This window comes from Perognathus longimembris, chromosome 2, assembly GCF_023159225.1.
Source record: "Perognathus longimembris pacificus isolate PPM17 chromosome 2, ASM2315922v1, whole genome shotgun sequence".
NCBI classification, from domain to species: Eukaryota; Metazoa; Chordata; class Mammalia; order Rodentia; family Heteromyidae; genus Perognathus; species Perognathus longimembris.
The window spans coordinates 12,770,243-12,791,151 of NC_063162.1; the positions used below are offsets into that span (position 1 = coordinate 12,770,243).

Here is a 20,909-nt window from a genome sequence, read left to right on the forward strand (position 1 = left end):
CATGTTGATTGCCCTCTCTCTGCAGGTTCTGATGAAGAGTACATTTACATGAACAAAGTCACAGTCAACAGGCAGCAGAGTGCAGAGTCTCAGGACAAAGGTATGGGCTGGGCAGGCAGTGGGGCTGGGCAGTCCTGGGAAGGGAAGGCTCAGGTTTGGCTCCCTCCTCTCCTTGCTCCCTCTCAGCAAGCATCCAGACAGGCCTGGGGAGTTATTTGTGGCATCTACATTTTTGGTTGTGGTATTTTGGGTTGATATATTTTCGGATGTTTCAGTGGCCACCACCTCCTTGCTGATTGAATGAGGAATCTGTCCCTAAAATCTCTAAGCTTTTCCCAGCAGCATCCCAGGAACAGGAAGTCATAATTCAGAGGTTGGAGGAGAGCAGCTGTGCATGGCGCTGATCCCACGGTTCCAGCTCTGTGTGTTTTCATAGAAGTCTGATTGGGAGGAGGGGGGAGAAATGGTCGTGTCAGCAACTGCGTGTATGTTGTGTTCCGAGATGAAGCTCATCGGGACACTCCTCAGGCAGCACAGTTTTTCCCTCATAGTGGAAGGATCTATGGCTCCCTCCTCAGGGACTCAGTCTTCGTCCCCCACTCCTCCTCTTTTACCCTGTGGGATGGGTCTGACAGGACCCCAGAAGGCACGGAGGTTTGCATAGCTACCCTGTAGCAGAGAAGACATGCAAAGAACCATCTCCTAACCACCCCCCCCACACACACTGTAGCTCAAATGGAGTAGCTTAGAGAGAGATGGGGACACAGCTCCTAAAGCTCTTGCTTTTATTGTATTGAAAGCTTGCCTTCAATGGGACGGAATCTGGACATGGGTCACCGTAGCCTGAGGGCAGATCTGCCTGCACTGTCTTGTTTATGATCTGGCTGGACTGGTCGTAGTAAAGCAACTTCAGTGTCTTGCCTTTAACTCAGAGAATTGGTGTCCCAACTTCGTCATCACCACCTCCCCCAATCCACCACTACCACCACTACCACCACTACCACCACTCCTGGGCCTGTAGAACTCACCCAGAGGACAGTGGCCACTCTACCCGGGGTCATTTGCCTTGTGGGTAAGCTGTGGGAGGGAGGAACCATAATAACAGGGTTTGTACTGAGCCCAGCTCAATATAGTGACCACCAGGCAGCTGCCGTGCTTGGCTGAAGCCTGTGGCTGGACTGTTTCTGACGTGGGGCATATGTCAGGGAAAGGTGAAGAGCCTGCCAGGAACGCGGAGGAATCTGTCCATGGCACATTTCCTATTTGGGGAGGAAAAAAACAACTTCAGCTCCCATGGCCGCCTACCTGGGTAATTAACACCTGCTCAAATAGAACTCACAAGACAAGGACTGACCCAGTGACCGGACATTCCTAGGTAATAAGACCCTGCCATGCACTGACCCCCCCCCCATGTCTTCTTCTCTTCCTTTCCACAGTGCTAGAGGAACATGGTCCACTGATGAATGGGGAGCCCTGCCTGCACACCTCCGCCCCTCAGAAGAGCCTCCCTGACCTCCCACCATCCAAGATGGTAAGTGTTAGTCCAGGATCTCAGAGGAACTTCCCCAACTGAGGTCCTTGTCCTTCCTTGGGTTAATCCTCCAAATCTCAGGACCCCTGGTGTGTAAGGCATGGGCTGGAAAGGTGGCACAGAAAGCCCATACAGGCCACTTGCCATTTTCTCAGACCCATGAGATTCTAAGACTCCTGACGCTAAGACCGATGGGCATAGGGAGATTTTATCAAGGGGCTTTATCACTGTGTATCAAATGTCACGCCAGGCTCTTTCTCCAGTGTCCCACAAGGGCCATGTTTTGCTCTGGTCACCAGCTGAGGCCACTGTGACCAAATGTCAATCTTATCACACTGTACTTCCTGCCTGAAGCCCACTGGTGGTTCTTATTCAGTTAGAAATAAACTTCTTTATTCTATACATGGTGGCAAGGCTTGCATACCAAGCCCAGATACAGGAACAGCTTTTTGGCACCTGGCTTCCCTTCTGCTTCTAGGTTGTGTTGTGGTCAGCTCTGCTGCAGGACTTTCCACTTCCTGGGTCATGGCCCATCAGTGATGACCACCTTTCAGAAGCTCCTGAAATTTTCCTGGCCTGGCTGTATGAGCCATCCATCCCTGTTCTCTCCCACCAATCCAGTCATCCTTCTGGGACACTTTCCACTGTTGACATGGAGTTTTTATTATTTGTGTTCCCTACAAGATAGAAGCTCCTCAAGACAGGGACTGTGTCTCTCAGTTATTAATTCATGTCTAGGGTTGTAGAGTAGACCACACACAATTGTTCAGTATGATAAGTGGGCGGGCAAGCAGGTAGATGGATGGATGATGGATGGATAGATTGATGAGTGAATGGATGATAGACAGATAGACCTGTGGATGGGAATCGTACATCCCTGGGTTTGGATCTCAGCTTTGTCATCTACTAGCTCTTCGACCCTGAGAAAGTTATTTAAGGTCTCTAGTCCTTTGTCCTCTGATGTTTAAATAAATAGAAGTGATCTTGGCATCTGTCTGTTCACCAGGTTAAGGCTCCAAGCCACAGTATGCTAGTTCTCAGTGAGGTAAGTGGCAGTAGTACTTAAAATTTGTGAGGGGAGAAGACCAAAGCATTTGAGTGGTACCATCAGGATTTGAGCCCAGGTTCTTTCCCCTTAGGGGTGAGAGGATTCCTAGAGTAGGAACAGGGCCACCGATGGGAAGGATCTATGTAGAAAGCAGAGACAGAACGACCCCTGGGGTCCACCCCAGCAGGAAGCTGACTGCACTGTCACTGAACTCTGGCCAATGGCCATCGCCTGATAGATGGGCTCACATCACCACGGAGGGGCTCCCAACCGCAGAATGGCTGGACTGGCTCCATCTCTGAGCCTTCCTGAAGGCATCGGGTCTCCTTAAACCAGGAAGCAACACTACTTCATGTGTACCTGTGACCATCCATTGCACCAGGTCCCTTATGCTGAGTGGAAGCAGGTGGGACTCTTCCTCTCAGAACAGGTGATTATTGGCAGCCTAATCCCTCATCCCTGGATGTTCCATGATGCCGATGATGCCACTGACTGAGTCTCAAGCTCCCACCCCAATTCAATTCCATGCACACAGACACAATACCCTACCAGCAACAAACTCAGAGAGTCGAAAAGCCCTGGCCACAGCCTTGCAGCAGGGAGGCCACCAGGCACCCCCAGACTGTGAGCTCCTGGAGGTTGTATAGCAGAGCAAGTCAAGGCTATGCTCAGTCCAGCTGCCCCTGTCCTCATCTTGCCCTGACTTTGAGGATCTTGGGGGAAGCACTTCACTTGGACCCTCCTATCTTATTGCTGGTGGCTCCTGGTGAAAGGTTTCTGATGTATCCCAGGCTTTGATCACTTGGGCTTTGCTTGGTGGAAAAGTAGCTGCCACTCCAGGGGCAGCTGCATGTGGTGAGGTGAATTCACTAGGAGCTGAGTTTTTACAAATCTGTGTTTTCCAAATACAGTGGACCAGGGCCAGAGCCTGGGCCTTGGGAGGGGGGGGCGCACAGTTGTCCCTGGGATCCTCCCCATTTTCTAGTACTCTGTACCAAGGGCTCTGGTCTGTGTAGGGATCAGGTAGAGGGCAGGTAGGCATGTGGCTCCTTAAGAGAGGCTTCCAGTAACATCTGAGATGGATTCCTTGGCCTGGATAGGCTCATAGCCATGTCTGAGAGAAATGTTGTGCAGAAGTCACCACCCAGAAACAGTAAGGTTCCAGGGGCCTTTCCAAGCCTCAGTAATCATCCTGTGGATGGAGTCCAGGCCTGGGGAAAGTTCCAGAAGGGCCAGCTGACTTTACAGTGCAAGCCAGTTCTCTCCCCTGTGTGGCCATTGCTCTGCTGAAAAGACACAGGGTGTCGACCGTGTCCATAGCCCCCTTTTCCATATCCTTCCTCGTTCTACTCTAGGCACCCACTGTCACCCTCAGGGGTTCCAATGTGACACGAGTCTGACATATTAACCCAGAAATCTCTCTTGCCCAAACTCATGTATGCGTGCCTTTGCTTACTTAGTCTTCTTTGGTCAATCTGTAGGGAAGTGGCCATAACTCTTAGTCCAAGAACCCCAGAAGACCAGGGTCAGTGGAGCCAGGAAAAGCAGATCCCCGAAGCAGTGGCCTCCCAAGCAAGAAGCTTGGCAGCTCCACCCCAGGGCCTGAGCCTGGAGTGACCCCGAGGCCTCCTTTTCTTCCTCAACCCCAGGGCATCTGTGTATCTCGGGCTCCTCTACCTGAATGTTGGACCCCACACCACTGATGGCTGCCACCGCTGGCTGGGTAGGATGGTGGACTGTGCCCCAGACTCAGGATGCTTGTCAACCACAAGCCTTGATTCTCAGCATGTGGCTTGGTCCCCATTCCAGCCTTTATGCTCACTGGAAAGCAGCTTGTCCAACAACGCAAGGGCAGCCAGAGGTCTAGAGCAAGCACGTGGGTGTGGGCGGTGACTCAGGCAATCGTGGCCTTTCCAGGCTTGCTGCCTGCATGGCCAGGTGCTATGGTCACTGCAGGAGAAACAGATGTGTGGTGGCCCCTGTTTATTCTCCTGGCAAGCACAGCCATCTCCACCCCAACTCCCCTGTGAAGCCTTGAACACACATTGTGTGTGTGTGTGTGTGTGCGCGCGCGCGTGTCCATGCACATGAGCTGGTACTAGGGCTTGAACTCGGGGCCTGGGCACTGTCCCTTAGCTTTTTTACTCAAGGCTAGCACTCTATCACTTGAGCCACCGCTCTACTTCCATTTTTTTTTTGGCCAGTCCTGGGCCTTGGACTCAGGGCCTGAGCACTGTCCCTGGCTTCTTCCCACTCAAGGCTAGCAGCACTCTGCCACTTGAGCCACAGCGCCGCTTCTGGCCGTTTTCTGTATATGTGGTGCTGGGGAATCAAACCTAGGGCCTCGTGTATCCGAGGCAGGCACTCTTGCCACTAGGCTATATCCCCAGCCCCTACTTCCATTTTTTTTTGTTGGTTAATTGAAGTTAAGAATCTCCTACACTTTCGTATCTTGGCTGCCTCTGACCCACAATCCTCGGAGTAGCTCAGATTACAGGTGTGCACCACTGGCACCTGGCCTGGTGTGATTCTTATGTACACAGAAGGGAAGCCAGGCCCAGAGGCTGTCTCATCTCAAGGCTGGGGTTCCTGGTACCCCACATTCCTCTTCTTCTTTCCTTAAAGTTCAGCCATCTGGAACATTATTTTGCTGTAGAGTTTCTTCTTCTACCCAAAGGGTTAATTCCAAGTTGCTCCCAACACATCATGGCTGAAGGTGATTGTTTGACTTGTTCACACTACAGATTCCAGAGCGAAAACAGCTTGCTGTCCCAAAGGTTGAGTCTCCAGAGGGCTACTACGAAGAGGCGGAGCCATATGACACTTCCATTAATGGTATGTCCCAGTTTCTGGGCCTGCAGGGGGCCCGACTGCTCTAACTTAGTGGTCCATGCTGTCTGGCAGTAGCCCCCATGCTCATCCTGGTCTGGAAGGCAGAGGCAGTTGGGGTTGCCATAACCAGGGAAAAGACTGCAATTGAGAAGTGGTCACAGACCCTTTTAGCCTTTGGTCTAGATGTGTCTACAAGACCCCCCCGCCCCCCAGCAGAGCCAGCCTCACTGTAAGAAGGGGTTGGGGATTGTTCCTGCTGTGCTGTGCACATTTCCTGGGTTCTAGATTCCCATCTAGCAGTTACTGAGTTCAGTACAGAAAGATGATAGAGGAGAGATGTTGGCTGAGAGGCCATGGAAGGCCATAGAAGTGGAGGCCAGGCCTAGTGAGAGCGCAGCCTCCAAATTCTGTCATTGGACTGGTGGTTATTGTACTTCCACTACATGCAGAGGCAGCAACACTCAGATTCAATGGAGAGAAGACAGACAACAATTAAACCATCCTGTGTCAGGTAATGACATGCGTTAGGATGGAAAACAGAAGTGAATGGATTTCAGCAGGAGAGGAGTTATTCTCTGACAGTCTGACCTTGTGCAGATTCCTGAATGCTATGGGCAGCAGATCAGATGAATAACTTCAGGGAGAACTTTGTAGACAGAGAAACAGCATATGCAAAGGCCCTGGAGGTAGACCAACCACTGGAGTATTCAGGGAAGCCCGGAGAATATCAGAAAAGGAACCCAGGAACCTTTGGCAGACAGTCAACATTTGCGCTATAGCACCTTCTTACCTCCTCCTGTTTTCTCCCTTTGTAAGAGAAAAGGCTTTTCAATCATACAACAGTTTGCCAACATGAAATGTAAAGGTCCCTGGTGATGGCGATGTAGATGGTTGAAGGTGGTGGTTATTCTGCTTCCATAAACAATGAGACTGATGTTGAGGTGGGATCTGGGACTTGGAGCCACCTCAGAGTCTTTTCTTTCTTCACAGTCTTCCTTGCTTAGGTCCCGGGAACTGAGTGGGAGGGGAGGGCCTGTTGAGACTGAGGTGGTTCTCAGAGGCTGGCACTGTGGGCAGACACTTAGCTTCGGCCCAGGGAGGCTGGCTTGCAGCCTGGGCTGTGATTTTAGACCACAGCGGAGGGCGTGGTGCCACTGTCTGGGGCATCCTGAAAGTAGGAAGAGTGACTCACCAGAGTGAGTGCCTCCAATGCACCTTGAGCCTGTCTCTCCTGGGTGTGCCCCTGCCAGCCAGGGCCTGCCTCCCAGACACACAGGGGCCTGTTTGTGGGGTGCTGCATCTCCACACAAGCAAGAAGTGGTGAGGAAGATCTCACCTCTTGGGGTTTGTCTTTCCACTGATTGTGTTGTCTGCAGACCTGAGTGATGATCACCAGGACAGCCTGAACTTAGTGTGGAGCAGGGGGGGAAGAGTGTGTGGTCTCTTGCCACCACGGGACTGGAGGTGGCTTGGGAAGGTGGCCCACTTATGACAGAGGAGGACTTGGCCTGTGTGGCAAGCCAGCCTGGTCCCTCTTCCTGCCTTCTGTCCTCACACCTGCTTGAGCAGTGTGACACACAGGTTGCACAGGACAAAGGAACATTGGGCGCCAGCCCTTGTTCTAGTTCACTGTCCAACTGTGATTTTGCTGACTTCCTGCACAAGGCTAAGTGATGGGTCACTTGTCCTCCTTTGTCAGCAGCATTCCCATACTGCGCCACTGGGTCAGGGGCCTCTCTCTGAGAGAAGGTTTCATGAGCATCCTGATGGCCCAGAAACATCCGGGCCGCTCCTGCTTGCCCAAGACAGACATCAGGCTCTTCATTCCTAACATGTCATGTGAGTGGGGAGTGGCAGTGACGCCGGCTGCTCCAACAACAATCCTGTGCCATTTTATAGTGGCACAATAAAGACTGGCATCATGCATAGAGCAGTTCAATGTGGCTATTTCTGCTTCTGTGTTGTTTTGATGCCCAAGTTGCTTCCGTGATTGACTCTGTCCCCCTCTGGGGCCACTGAATCCTCTGTAAAGGTAGAGCAGAGAACTCCTGTCTGCTCCTTTAAAGCAAAGCTCCAGCTAGAAGTGACACACATGACTTTGTTTACATTCCACTGATGTCAGATAGTCACACGGATGGGTAGAGGACTGGCTATGTTCTGACAAGCCCATATCTTGGAGGGGGAGCACTAACCTCTCATGGCTACCACTGAGTCTCTGTACTTGGGTGTGGCCTTCTTTATCTTGTCTCTCTCTGTGTCTTTCTTCTTGCCTCCTGCTGTGCTTTGGGACATCATCAAGGTCATTCGGGTGGATTTTTCCCTGCTGGAGTCCCCAGATGGGTACAGGTGCCTGAAGGAGTCATTTATGCCACGATTACCTTGGGTACTGCCTGTCTTGAAGCTAGAATGCCCGTGGTTTCTTGCCTGCTATGTGCTCTCAGAGATGGCTGCATGGCCTGAGAATGACCATCTCTCCATTTTCCTGCATGGGTCCTGCATGTCCACACACATCCACCTGCTGTCCTGTATGGGAAGCAACATACTCTGCCTTGCACAGACCAACCTTTCCCTGTGACATTGAAAGTGGTGAAAGACCCAGTGCATGCAGGGCCTTTATGCCCTCGGTTCTCATTTTCAGTGACTCTGTGGGACACAGTGGGTGCATCCCAGTGAAATTACCTGAGCATGTTGCCTTTCACTCCTGCTCACCCGATGCTCTGTGGGAGCCAGGAACCTGTCTTAAGAAGATCTTGCATTTATTGTTCATATATTTGCCTTAATTTTCTTCAAGCTACAAATTGACAGCATGCGATTTTCCAGTTAGCTTTGTGGAGCCAAAACGTGCAGGACCTCAGAAATACATGGTGGGGATAGACCCGACTTCTTTATACCAACCCCCTACCCTTCCTCTGCCCATTTTTGTTCTTGAAGAAAGAATCCCAATGCTACTCTATCTTTCTTCTTGTTGTACATTTTGTCCAGATAGTACAATACTGACAACAAGCAAAAATTAAAACAACAAAAAAATACTCACCTTCATCCTACCTCCCTAACATATCAGCTGCTGTGAGTTCTCTGATACCTTCACACGCTGTTCTATTTGAATGCATAATTCTAGCTGTGCCTTTTTCTTCTGTCATCATCTCTCAGGGGAGTTTACTGAGTTGACAACTGATTTTCAGGGTTTTAATTGATTATGGCTTCCTGGGTTCTCCTAAATGGATGAAAAAATAGTTTCCTTATCCAATTCTCTTCTGCTGAATACTAACTTCTAGATGAATATATTTATGCATGGGATATTTCTTCCTCTTCTTTACTATTTTTTTTAAATTTATTTTGGTATTGGGAGTAAACCTAAGGCCTGGTAGGTGATAGGCAATTACTCTACCTTAGAGCTATACCCTTAGTTCCTCCTCCTCTTTTGTTTTTTTAAAAATCTAGTTTCTGGTCAAAGGGATTTCTGGATTAAAGAGTATGAGTGTTTTATGGCTCTTGAGACAACAGACAGAAGAGAAGAACCATTCAGCTTGACTTGAGAGGGAGACAGAACAAAGGCTGTTGTACAGACATTACAGGAGGTAGTTATTGAGCCCATTTTTCTAAAAGAAGAACAATGTCCAGTGATCAGGAGGTGGTGAGCTCACTGTCCATAGCAAATTCTGGCAGAGCATCAAGGTCATGAAAGGGCATCTGGGCTGAGCCAGGGCTTGAAATCCTGGGACTCCTTTACCTTCATGCCCTGCTTTCTAAGGATGATGAGTGGATAATTGATGATAAGTAGGTAGGTAGATGATAGATAGATAGATAGATAGATAGATAGATAGATAGATAGATAGATAGATAGATAGCATGGTTTTTGTTGGGCTTGAATGCAGCAGTGAGGTTGCATTTGCACTGAGGTGAGTTTAGGAATTCTTTCAAACAACAGAAATAGGAGGCAGGCTCATAGCCAGCAGCAGAGGAGGGACGTAGATAGAAGCAGGTGAAGGGGCTCATTCTGTCTAGGGTTGCTTGAAAGAGAGAAAACAGAACTGAATGGAGTCTAAGGAAGATGAGTGGGTTTGCTAAGGAGGGTTTGGAGCAGGGGCAGGATTCTACAGGAGAGCCAACAGGTACCTTCTCCCAACACCATTGCATACTATGGTTTACTTGGCCTTTTCTTTCTGAAGAGCCACCACTCCACTCACCCTACCCAGTCTGGGCTCAAACCAGGCAGCCTGGATACTTGCAAAGCACATGGCTGGTTCTCAGAGGACACCCTCTTCCTCCTGACCCCTGAAGAGGATAGAAATATGAGGCTCAAGGAGTCTAGAAACGTCTCTCCAGCACTGGCTTCGTCATTTATTCGAGGAATCAACAGTGGTGGGGACCTGGCTTCTGAGGAGCACAGTCCATGGGACGGCCCATGAACCTGTTGGCATCTGGAAGCTGGGCTTTGAGGAGGGAAAAGGAGACAGGTCCAGCTTCAAGTTCTTATTGTTCTTCTACCATCATCTCCAAGGGGCTCAGGGTAGAAAGAGAACTGTGGTCCTGGGTTGAAGGCTGTTTGCAAGGGTATGTATGTGGGGTGGGGGGAGGTGTACAGGTACGGGGTAGCCTGAGGGCCACTGGCTGGCTCCTGCTTGCTGCCTGCTGCCCTTCCCATTGTCACTTGTCCAGAGCCTCCCAGTTCTTGTCCCCCACAGCCTAATGGGGCCCTGACTAAGTGAGTCTCCCTTGCAGAGGATGGAGAGGCGGTGAGCAGCTCTTATGAGTCCTACGATGAAGAGGAGAGTGGCAAGGCAAGTCGGCCCCCTACCAGTGGCCCTCCCCAGAGGCCAGCATTGAACTGATGCGAGATGCCCGGATCTGTGCCTTCCTGTGGCGCAAGAAGTGGCTGGGCCAGTGGGCTAAGCAGCTCTGTGTGATCAGGGACACCAGACTCCTGGTCAGTGCCTATCTTCTTTCCTCTGAGGGTAGTGGGGTGTGTGTGTGTGTGTGTGTGTGTGTGTGTGTGTGTGCACATGCACGCATGCATGTGTTCACACTTCCTGATGTGATGTGGGGTGGGGGGAGTTAGAGCCTTTAGGTATCTGGATAATTTTAACCTCTCCCTAATTTGAAATCATATGCAGCTTTTTCTGTCCGTGGAAACGTGGCGTTTCTGGATTTGAAAGATGCAGTTGTTTTCTTTCGGCTCTCAAGGGGGGCTGTGGTTATCCTCACCACCCCATCTCATGGACTTTTGTTTCTTGAGAATGAGACATTTTCCTGCCCCTAGTCTTTCCTCACGTGTGGCTTCCCAGTGGTTCCTGTAGCCCAGCCCCCGGAACCAATTCTTGCTACTGCTTTGGCCTGAGCAACATGAGAACTGTAGGAATCGCTCAGGAGCTGCAGGACTCTGAAAGGCTGAAGAAAAGTCAAGACCCACTGAGAAACCAGAGATATTGTTCTTATAGCAATCACATTTCCTGGTATTTAAAATTAAAATTCACAGTTTTGAGTCAGGCATGGCTGACTATGGGCCTGCAGTTCTGACAGCTTGAGAGAGCCAGGTAGGAGGATCACTTAGTTCAGGAATTTGAGGCCAGCCTGGGCAACATAGCAAGACCCTCTCAAAAACAAGCAAATTCACACTTTTATGCCCTGATGTGAAGCTCCAGTGAATTATTATATACCCCCTTTCTTCTCTAGCCACAATGTATGGCTGTGACCTGTTATTTCAGGTGATCCAGTCAAGAAATCCTATAAGGACCCCATTTTTCAATAAGAAACCGAGAGACAGTGTGTTTTCACTGATAGAGGAAGAAGGTCTCTTCCTTTCTTTTCTACCACAGCATCAACTAGGCAGATTGTAAACACAGTTTTGTGCCTGATGGATCCTTTGGAGGGGAAGCTGACAAAGAAGTGCAGAGAGGTGGAGATAGGGTAAAAATTCATTCCGCCTTGGAGAAATGAGCGCTGTCCACAGGGGTCCATGGTCTATGGCCTCGTGCCCCTGACAGTGGAGCACATCTTGAGAAATGCATTAAGTGACGCCATCACTGTGTGAGGACATAGTGTGTACTTGCACACACAAAGACAGTGAACATAATCACAAGGAAGCACTACCTGTAATTGACCAGAACATCATTAAGTGGCACAGTGCATCATTAAGTGTCATTTAGATGAGCAGGGTCTTAGGGTATCCTTGGCCGAGGCCATGGAGAAGTTGTGGGAATGACCTGACAGGGGATGATCTGAAGTGGAACGTCCTGGCTTGCTTTAAGGTGTCCAGCCTTACAGTTTGGGAGTCAAGTCAGGTTTTCAGGGAGTATCTCAATGTTGAGGTCCCCTCCTTCATAGGATCTGAGTAGGCCTGGCCCCTGGCAAAGCACCATCTGTTCTCTTCCAGTGTTACAAATCCTCCAAGGACCACAACCCTCAGTTGGACGTGAACTTGCTGGGCAGCAGCGTCGTGCACAAGGAGAAGCAGGTGCGGAAGAAGGAGCACAAGCTGAAAATTATGCCGATGAACGCTGATGTGATCGTGCTGGGCCTGCAGAGCAAGGACCAAGCTGAGCAGTGGCTCCGGGTAAGGGCAGGCCAAGGGCATCAGGCCACTGGGATCTGGGAAGGTTCCTCCCGGGCTCTCTGTAAGGGGGTCCTGAGATCTCAGCTTCTGAAGGGACAGATGATTTGGGCCGAGGGCACAGGGTCTGCCGTCCTTCCCTGTCCATGGTTTCCTGTGCTCCTGGTCATGCCAATTGGCATCAAGGACACAGATTTAGCACTTTGCCCTCCAGTCTGAATCCTCAGAGGCAGAGATTTGGGGGTGGTTGGAATCCACTTGTCTTTTGGGTTCTGGTAAGTGATCACCTGCTTCATATTAAACAAGAGTCGGTGTCAGTGTAACTGTGAATTCTTTCCCATGGACCCCAGGCTTTGAGTGAGGCAAAGGTCATGTTTTGGAGGACAGGAGGCCAGAAGTAACTGATCAAAGTCACTTGGCCAGAGAGTGGAAGCACAGGTTTACAGACCTAGGATTCTGTCTGTGTGTTGCGGGTTCTGCTATCAGAGTTCTGCTATCACCTGGACAGCTGTGCCATTACTCACCCAAGGTGTGTGGTGATGGGGAAGCCTCCGGGAGGAGCCTACTAACCCCGCCCTAAGCATCAACTTGGTTGCAGAAGATACAAAATTGGTACCAAAACGAGGCTGGTCATTCTGGAGGGCTCTCAAACCCCAACAGTGCCCCCCTGATGAGATCAGTACAGGCCATCCTCTTCCTCCTTCCTGCTACTCATTTCACCATTGCAACCACATTGACGCATTTCCAGCATTATGCTCGCCCCCACCCCCACCAGCTCAGCTAAACATAGCCATTGTGGCGAGCCTGTCCGAAGTGGCCCTGTATCTCCTTATTAAAGAATGACTGGAAATGGTACCTGCCTGAGGCACTGGCCACCCCAAGTGCTGAGTACCCCAAGATCTGGAGCAGGTGAGCTGTTTTTGAGAAACCACTAGATGTTTTTGAGAAACCACAAGCTGTCTGGAGAATTTTGACCGAGGAGGATCTGATAGCTCCCTTGACCCTAACTGCAACTTCCCAGTGTAGAACAGGAGAGACCACTGCACAGGCAGGTCTGTGGTTGAACACATTCTTGACAGATTGTTAGCTCTGAAAGATGAAGCCTGGCATTTGGGAGCAAGAGCTCTGGCTTCAAGTCTTGACTTCACCACTTTTTTGCTGAGTATTCTTCAGTTAGTTACTTAGTGGCTACAAAGTGCTCACTCAGTCCAGCTTGTGAGCTCTGGCTTCAAGTCTTGACTTCACCACTTTTTTTTTCTCTCTGCTTCTGTGTCTCCAAAGGGCTTCTGGGAAGGCTGCCCTAGGCTGTGTCCCTCTGGGAGTCCCCCAGGGGTCCCCTGGCTCAGCTGGAGTCCGGGCGCATTGCTGCTCAGTGAGGTCAGAGCTGCCTCTGACTTCTATGATCCCAGCCCAGGCCTCGGGTGCCAGTTACAGACTCCTTCCCAGAGGAAGGCTGATTGGATGACAGAAGACCAGTGTTCAAGGCAGCTTACAGGCCTGTTCCCGAGCATCATGGAGACTCCACAGTGAGCCCAGCCCCCCAAGCCAGGGAAAAAAATCACCTAATGCAGATCTTCCACGGAACAGCACCGGTGCTGGCGCTGTGGCCAGGAGGGAGCTCATGGAGCTGAGGACTGGCGGCCCTGGCCATCTGTGGACTTGGCTGCAAAGGCCTCACAGCCCATGCACAGAACATACGGGGCCTTAAGAAAGAGCCTGAGGGGCTGGGGATATGGCCTAGTGGCGAGAGTGCCTGCCTCATATGCATGAGGCCCTGGGTTCGATTCCCCTAGCACCACATATACAGAAAATGGCCAGAAGTGGCGCTGTGGCTCAAGTGGCAGAGTGCTAGCCTTGAGCAAAAAGAAGCCAGGGACAGTGCTCAGGCCCAGAGTCCAAGCCCCAGGACTGGCAAAAAAAAAAAAGGAAGAGCCTGAGCCTCAAGTCCTCTCCATGCAGCCTGCCGCGGAGATGTGTTCCACAACCACATGTTCCTGGGAAGCGGTGCATCTTCTCCTTTTGTTCCGCCGCCTCTCCTCTGGCCTCAGGAGGGCCTGCTGATGCTGTTCTCTCCCTTCAGGTGATCCAGGAGGTCAGCGGCCTCTCTTCTGAAGGAGCATCCGAAGGGAACCAGTATACCCCAGACACCCAGCGCCTGAACTGTCAGAAAGTAAGGTCCTGCCCTGCCTGGAGTGAGAGTTCACTTCATTTTCTATGGAAAAGAAATCAGAGTGTAAAATTCGTAGCCCCATTAAAAAAACCACAAAACACTCAGCCCAATTAATAAGAAACATAGAGTGCTTGGATGAGGGTAGTAACATTTGCTTGGCAGGAAAATGGATGAAATGGATATAGACCGAAACTATTTGCTTTCTGGAGCTTAGAGGTCGGGAAGGAAGAAGATTATTGGAGCAAAAGTCACAGGGGCTAAGGGACACTGTCAAGGAACTTGGGTTGCATGTTATCACCTGAGGGAATTAAAAGAGTCACTCTTTGAATTCCTGACACCTACCAGCCTGGCAGTAGGTACCAGGTACCTTGAAGCCTGCGCCTGCACAGAGCAGCCAGAGACTCCTGGTGTTATTGTGTGGTCTCCAGCCCACAGGGACGCATGTAGGAGGGTTTCCGGAAACCTGAGCTGGAGGACACCCTTTGTTCTCTGGGTCTCCATACGTACCTGGTATGGTGTCCACAGCCTTAACAAATGGCATAAAGAGGGGTTGGTATGGGCTAGGAATATGGCCTAGTGGCAATGTGCTTGCCTCATATACATGAAGTCCTGGGTTCAATTCCTCAGCACCACAAATAAAGAAAATGCCGGAAGTGGCACTGTGGCTCATATGGTAGAGTGCTAGCCTTGAGCAAAAAGAAGCCAGGGACAGTGCGCAGGCCCTGAGTTCAAGCTCCACGACTGGCAAAACCAAAACAAAACAAAAAAGAGGGGCAGGTGCTTTCTTGGTCCCACTCATTCCTTGACTGCTAAAAGGAAACCAGAAGTTGGAGTGAACTTGGATCTCCTTCCCATTGGGCTGACAGGAGAGTCCTCCCTGCAGACATAGCGGTGGGGATTCCTAGCCAGGTTCTACCATCCCTGGGTCTTGCCTCAGGCAGCCCAGTGGTTGGGCTGTCAGCTTGTTTCCTGTCCATGTGGAATAAGTGGTTCTTTGGAAGTTTCACTGAAACATTCTGAATGCTGCACGATTCACCAGCAGCAGCTGCAGATACTCAGAAGATGTGCCTCTTCCCCACCAACCCCTCATAGTCAGGGATGTTATTCCCATTTGGGTCCGTCCCCTCATGCCGGCTGCCCTGACCAAGGGACGCTTAAGCAGTGTCTGAATCATGTCTGACCCTGTGCAGACGGGCCAGCCCTTCCCTGAAATCCTCTGTTATTAGTAGAGTCAGGTCTCAAAAGATTTTCCCACAGCCCCGTGTGAATGGTGCTCACCTTGCCAGTCTCCAGTGGGGACACTGCTGCCCACCTGCCCTCCCCACGGGCCATCTGGTAGAACACCCATTCATGATACTTGTGAAGGATGGATGGTGGACTAGACAAGGACATTGCTCTTGGTTGGAGCAGGGACCTTCAGAAAGATGGAGAAGGCAGCAGCTGTAGAGAGTCCCAGAGAGCATCTTGGCCATGGTGTCCCACCATTGTCCTGGATTCATTTTTTTTTTTTTTTTTTTGCCAGTCCTGGGCCTTGGACTCAGGGCCTGAGCACTGTCCCTGGCTTCTTCCCGCTCAAGGCTAGCACTCTGCCACTTGAGCCACAGCGCCGCTTCTGGCCGTTTTTCTGTATATGTGGTGCTGGGGAATCGAACCTAGGGCCTCGTGTATCCGAGGCAGGCACTCTTGCCGCTAGGCTACATCCCCAGCCCCGTGTCCTGGATTCTTGCTACATCAAGAACTATCCTTTCCCTTCCACCATGAGAATGGTGGTCATGATCGTCCCCAGCCAGTGACTCCTTTCATCTCTCTTTACTCAACAGCCAGATATAGCTGAGAAGTACTTGTCAGCTGCAGAGTACGGAACTGCTGTGGATGGCCACCCCGAGGTGCCAGAGACTAAAGACGGTAACAACATCATGTCTTTCATGGTTGGGAAAGTGACTGAATTCCAGGGTGTGAAACTTGGCTCTCTAGTCCTATTGGAATTGGTAGCTGATTCTAACGTGGTCTCTAACTCATATGCTACCTAGAGATACTGCAGCTTATAGATCCTGGAAAAAGGGAGAGAAGGCCAAATTGCATAATTTTGTAAAACTTAATAAACTATTCTTATTTTCCACCCCTATTTCAAATCCTTTTAAGCCAATACAGTCTGTAAAAATTCTCAAATGTTCACCTGTTCTGTAAGACCTCCTTGAAGGTGAGACATAGGAGAAAGCTAACTCTGGCTTGGGAAGCAGATGAGTGTGTGTGTGTGTGTGTGTGTGTGTGTATGAGAGAGAGAGAAAAGGGGTGGGTTCATGTAATGGGGATGACTTTGCATGTGAATGGGCTGTTTGCAAAGCTGATCTCTCTCTCTCTCTCTCTCTCTCTCTCTCACTCACTCTCTCTCTCTCTCTCTCTCTCTCTCTCTCTCTCTCTCTCTCTCCCTCATCATGACAGTGAAGAAGAAAAGTTCAACAGGCCTCAAACTGAGCAACCTAATGAACCTGGGCAGGAAGAAGTCCACGTCACTGGAGCCCACAGAGCGGTCCCTTGAGACATCAAGTAAGAACCCTAGCCAACACCAGGGCCTCCAGGGGCTCCTTCACTGGGCAGGAGCCTTGTCTCCAGGAAGACCAAAGAAAAGGGTATCAGCTGCCTTTCAATATCTCTAGGAATGGAGAGTTCCCAAATCGTGCATTCAGTTTTGAACTCACTGTAGGTCATTCTTGATGCTAAACCAAACCCTGTCTTGCTGCAATATCGGATCCTGATGCATCCTTATTGAAATGTTTGTTTGTATGTTTGAGTTTTATTGTTTGTTGTACCAGTACTTGGGCTTGAACTCAGGGACTTATCTATTTTTTTATTCTGCTCAAGGCTGGTGCTCTACCACTTGAGGTACACCTACATTTCCAGTTTTCTAGTGCTTAATTGGTGACAAGAGTGTCATGGACTTTCTTGCCTGGGCTGGCTTCGAACCACAATCCTTAGATCTCAGCTAGGATAACAGATGTGAACCACCAGAGCTTGGCTTCCTAACGATCTTTTAGAAGTGCTGTCATTTAATCTGCTTCTGTGGGATGTGTCAGACACAGTACAGAGTTGGAGAGCAGGGGGTGGCAAGTAGGTGGAAGGAACGAACCCTGGGGAAGGAACCCCGCCCTGGGCCATCTTTGTAACACACAAGACCCAGAGGCGTGAAGAGCTCTCCCTGCTCTCTAGTCAAAGGTGACCTGATGGACCTGAGCCCTGAAGGATTGGGGGGGGGGGGGGGAGGCGGCTGAGGAAGCTTGAACAACGCCTGTGGGTCAGCGCAAAGACTCTGAGACAGGAGCAGGCACAGTGAGAAATCCACAAGACTGGTTCATAAGACGTGTGTGCTACTGGTAGGTCTTCAGAGGTCATTTCTGCTGCCCTTGATCCTACTTGAGGGAACTTGTCAGGAAGGAAGCTAGGCCTGGCCTAGAAAATACCCTGGTGTGATAGCATGCTCCCCAGGCTGGGTTCATGGTTGCAGCCCTTCCATGGGCCTAGAGGCCATTTACTGACCTTCCCTTCTCTTCCCTTCCCTTTCTTTCCTTTTCTTTGTTGAGCTCTTTCTTCTGTCCTAGCCCTGCTGTCTTTCCTGAGTCCTAGGTATGTTCCCTTATTGACAAAGGGTAGCAGGGTGGCCATGTGCATTGGGAGAGGAATAGCTAAGGTCTTCTTGCTCCTCTGGCCAGAGCTGAGGCATAGCTGACGCATGGCCTGGGAGCCTGGTCTTCCATGGCTCAGGGCGTGGCCCATGAGAACACATTGCTCTCCTTCTCAGGACTTGCCATGTAAGTGCTGAGCTCCTATTTCTCCTGACTCAAACTTATGGGTGGCTCAGAGAGTTGTGATAGGGGGCATCTGCCTGAATGGGGCAGAGTGCCAAGTTCTGGTCCCTCGTTGTTTTGCTCCACTTCTGTGATGTGCTAGTAATATGGTGTGGAGATGCTCACAATCCCCACCACGTATCCAGCACTGGGCAGGGTGCTGCACCCTTTCACCCTCCTGCCTTTGTCTGCTAAGGTTCAGAGCAGATGCCAACCCTTAGGGATGGGAAAGGGATCTGCCTTTATAAGCCAGAGAACCCGAGAAGATGCGGAGCAGAGAGATGACAACCCACCACCCATGGGTATAGAGAAGGTCATGAAGCTGGTCGCCCTGGGACAAGACTGCCTTTGATGTGCATTGTCAGCTTAGAAAATGTCCAAATGGAGAGAGGGCTTACCTCTCCTTGGGAAGCTCAACACAACACAGACCAATATTTGAGAACTAGGAAGGTGGTACTGTGCACACTCAGTGTAGCTGGCAGCTTCTGTGTGCCCAGAGAAAGTGGGTTCTGATGAATAGGTCAAAGGACACAGACCAGGGGCCTTGGAGAAGACGTGGCATCAGTCCTGCCCTCGAGAAGCACCCGTGTCCAATTAGGAAGCCCAACATGGAAGCAGGGAGCTTTGCTCCATCAGGACTCGGATATTCTAGCAGCAGACTGAGCAACGAGTTTGGGGCTTAGGGAGGGCAGAGAAGGAAGTTGGTCCATGGAGGCTGAGTTTAAAAAGCTGCAGCAAGATATTGGCAGGTAGGAGGGGCTGCAGCTACAGGAGGGTCTAGAAAGCTAAGCCAAGGATATCTGGGCCTTCTGAGAATCTCCTCTTGCTCGTTTGCGAACCACGGTGCAGTTCTTATCTCATAGAATCTGTGATCTCACGGTATAACTTTTCATTCTTGGGGCTATGAAGTTAGACTCTAAAGTTCAGCTCTTTTTTTGGTCCCTTGAACTCAGGGCCTAGGTACTGTTCTTCAGCTTTTGTGCTCCAGGCTGGAGCTCTCCCACTGGAGCCCATCTATACTTCCGGCTTTTGACATTTCATTGGAGATCCAAGTTTCATGAACATTTATGCCTGGGCTGGCTTTGAACCTCCATCCTCAGATCTCAGCCTCCATGCTGGCTCCAGGTCTCATCTCCATGGCCGCACAGGCCCTCACCTGCAGTGCTCCGCCCAGCTCTTGTCATCCGGGTCACTGGGGCAGGAACTCACCCGGCCTGAGTTTCCTGGCTGTAAAGTCAATCCTGTTGCTTCCAAAGCCTGTCTGTCTTCTCAGTTTCCCCGACAGCCTTTCCATCCCAGCCTCAGCCTCCCCTGCAGGTGTCTCTCTCCCTTGTACAGAGATGAATCTCCTATGGGTGCTACCCCTCCCTGCAGCCCCACTCCCTTCCAGGGCTTCAACTCTTCTGCCTTTCCTGCAGGTTACCTGAATGTGCTGGTCAACAGCCAGTGGAAGTCCCGCTGGTGCTCTGTCCGGGACAATCACCTACACTTCTACCAGGACCGGAACCGGAGCAAGGTAGCTCAGCAGCCGCTCAGCCTGCTGGGCTGTGAGGTGGTCCCAGACCCAAACCCTGACCACCTCTACTCCTTCCGCATCCTTCATAACGGGGAAGAGCTGGCCAAGCTGGAGGTAAGCTAGCCAGTGAGGGAGGCAGGAGGGACATTCAAGGCATAGAGGACATGACCCTCAAGTCCAAGTATTGAGAAATGTGCTCCTACGGAGAATCAATGTAGCCACCCATTATTTTTGCTTCCTTTGCCTGCAATTGTTTGCATTTTTTAAAATGTTCATTCCTCTTCTGACCTCAGGGTGGTTGTGTTATAGGAACGAGACAATGAGCTATTTCCTGCACTTAGGGCAGTTGAGAGTATTTATAACTCCGGGAGACGCCAGTGCGGCTTCAGGGGTTCTAATGGGTGCTATTTAGTTTGCTGACAGCAGCCAGAAGAACCTCAAGGTCCCAGCATATAAAATTGACTACTGTCAGAACTTAGATGGATGGTAGGATTAGCTCTGTGATGCAATTACGCTTCTCCTACGCCCTGCCCTTTGTTTGATATGCCGATACATTTGCAAAAACAAAGGGTGACATAATTCCTTGTAATAAGCCCCACAGGTGGAGCCCAATTTCCTTGTATGTAGTCCATTAACTCCTGTTTAGTCCTTTATCCTGGGGTCTTCCTCCAGATTTTGCTCCAGTACTGCCCCCTGGTGGTCAGAGTATCCACACCATAGCTACCCAGGGACCAGCTGGGATTCTCCCATGTATTTGCCAAATGGCAGGTACTTCTTCAATAATATGGTAGAGAACAGATGGTGATGCTTCCTGTCTTCATGACACTTATGCTCCCAGGACAAGGCTGGGAGAGTGGGATAGGATTGGATTTAGGAGTCATTAAACCCCTTAAGAATTTCAAGAGAGGTGACATGCTCCCATTTGGATTTTAAGACATCTCCTTTAGCTATTGGGTGGTAGGTGGATGGAAAGGGCAGAGTAAGACCTGTGAGAAAAGCACAATACAGAGGCAGTGATAGCCTGGGGTTGCCCATGAAAAGTGGCATAGAGACATCCAGACATACATGGAAAGAAAAGACCAACGGAATGTCAAATCCAGCTTTTCCAATTAGGAGGAACTAACCAAAGTTGTGGTAGTGTTGCATGGCCCAGTGCCAAAGGGTAGCTGGCTCTCCTCATTTGGAAGAAGGCCTGTGGCTTTTAGAGAATTCTGGGATTTTTGGTCATGAAGGCAAGAGACAATGTAGGTGTTTTAGTAGAAATACCCATGTATGCATTTGTTGGAATGCATTGTCATCTAGAAAGAAACAAATACACTTCAGTGGGATTTTGTAATTTAACAGAGCAACTTGACCTTTGTGACTTCTTTTAGGTACCCTGACTTGACTGACGTCATTTTAAGAATGAATTTGAAGTTAT

The 20,909-nt window shown here is 50.3% G+C and overlaps 1 protein-coding gene across 1 annotated transcript in view; it reads left to right on the plus strand.

The window, feature by feature from the left end:
- Positions 1-20,909, plus strand: part of Afap1l2 (actin filament associated protein 1 like 2) — a 96,096-nt gene that overhangs the window by 69,232 nt on the left and 5,955 nt on the right. Inside the window, 10 exon segments of the mRNA XM_048338205.1 lie at positions 26-100; positions 1,437-1,531; positions 5,324-5,414; positions 10,134-10,184; positions 10,187-10,338; positions 11,785-11,964; positions 14,042-14,131; positions 15,952-16,036; positions 16,574-16,678; positions 19,392-19,603. Of these exon segments, the coding sequence (XP_048194162.1) occupies positions 26-100; positions 1,437-1,531; positions 5,324-5,414; positions 10,134-10,184; positions 10,187-10,338; positions 11,785-11,964; positions 14,042-14,131; positions 15,952-16,036; positions 16,574-16,678; positions 19,392-19,603 (1,136 nt within the window).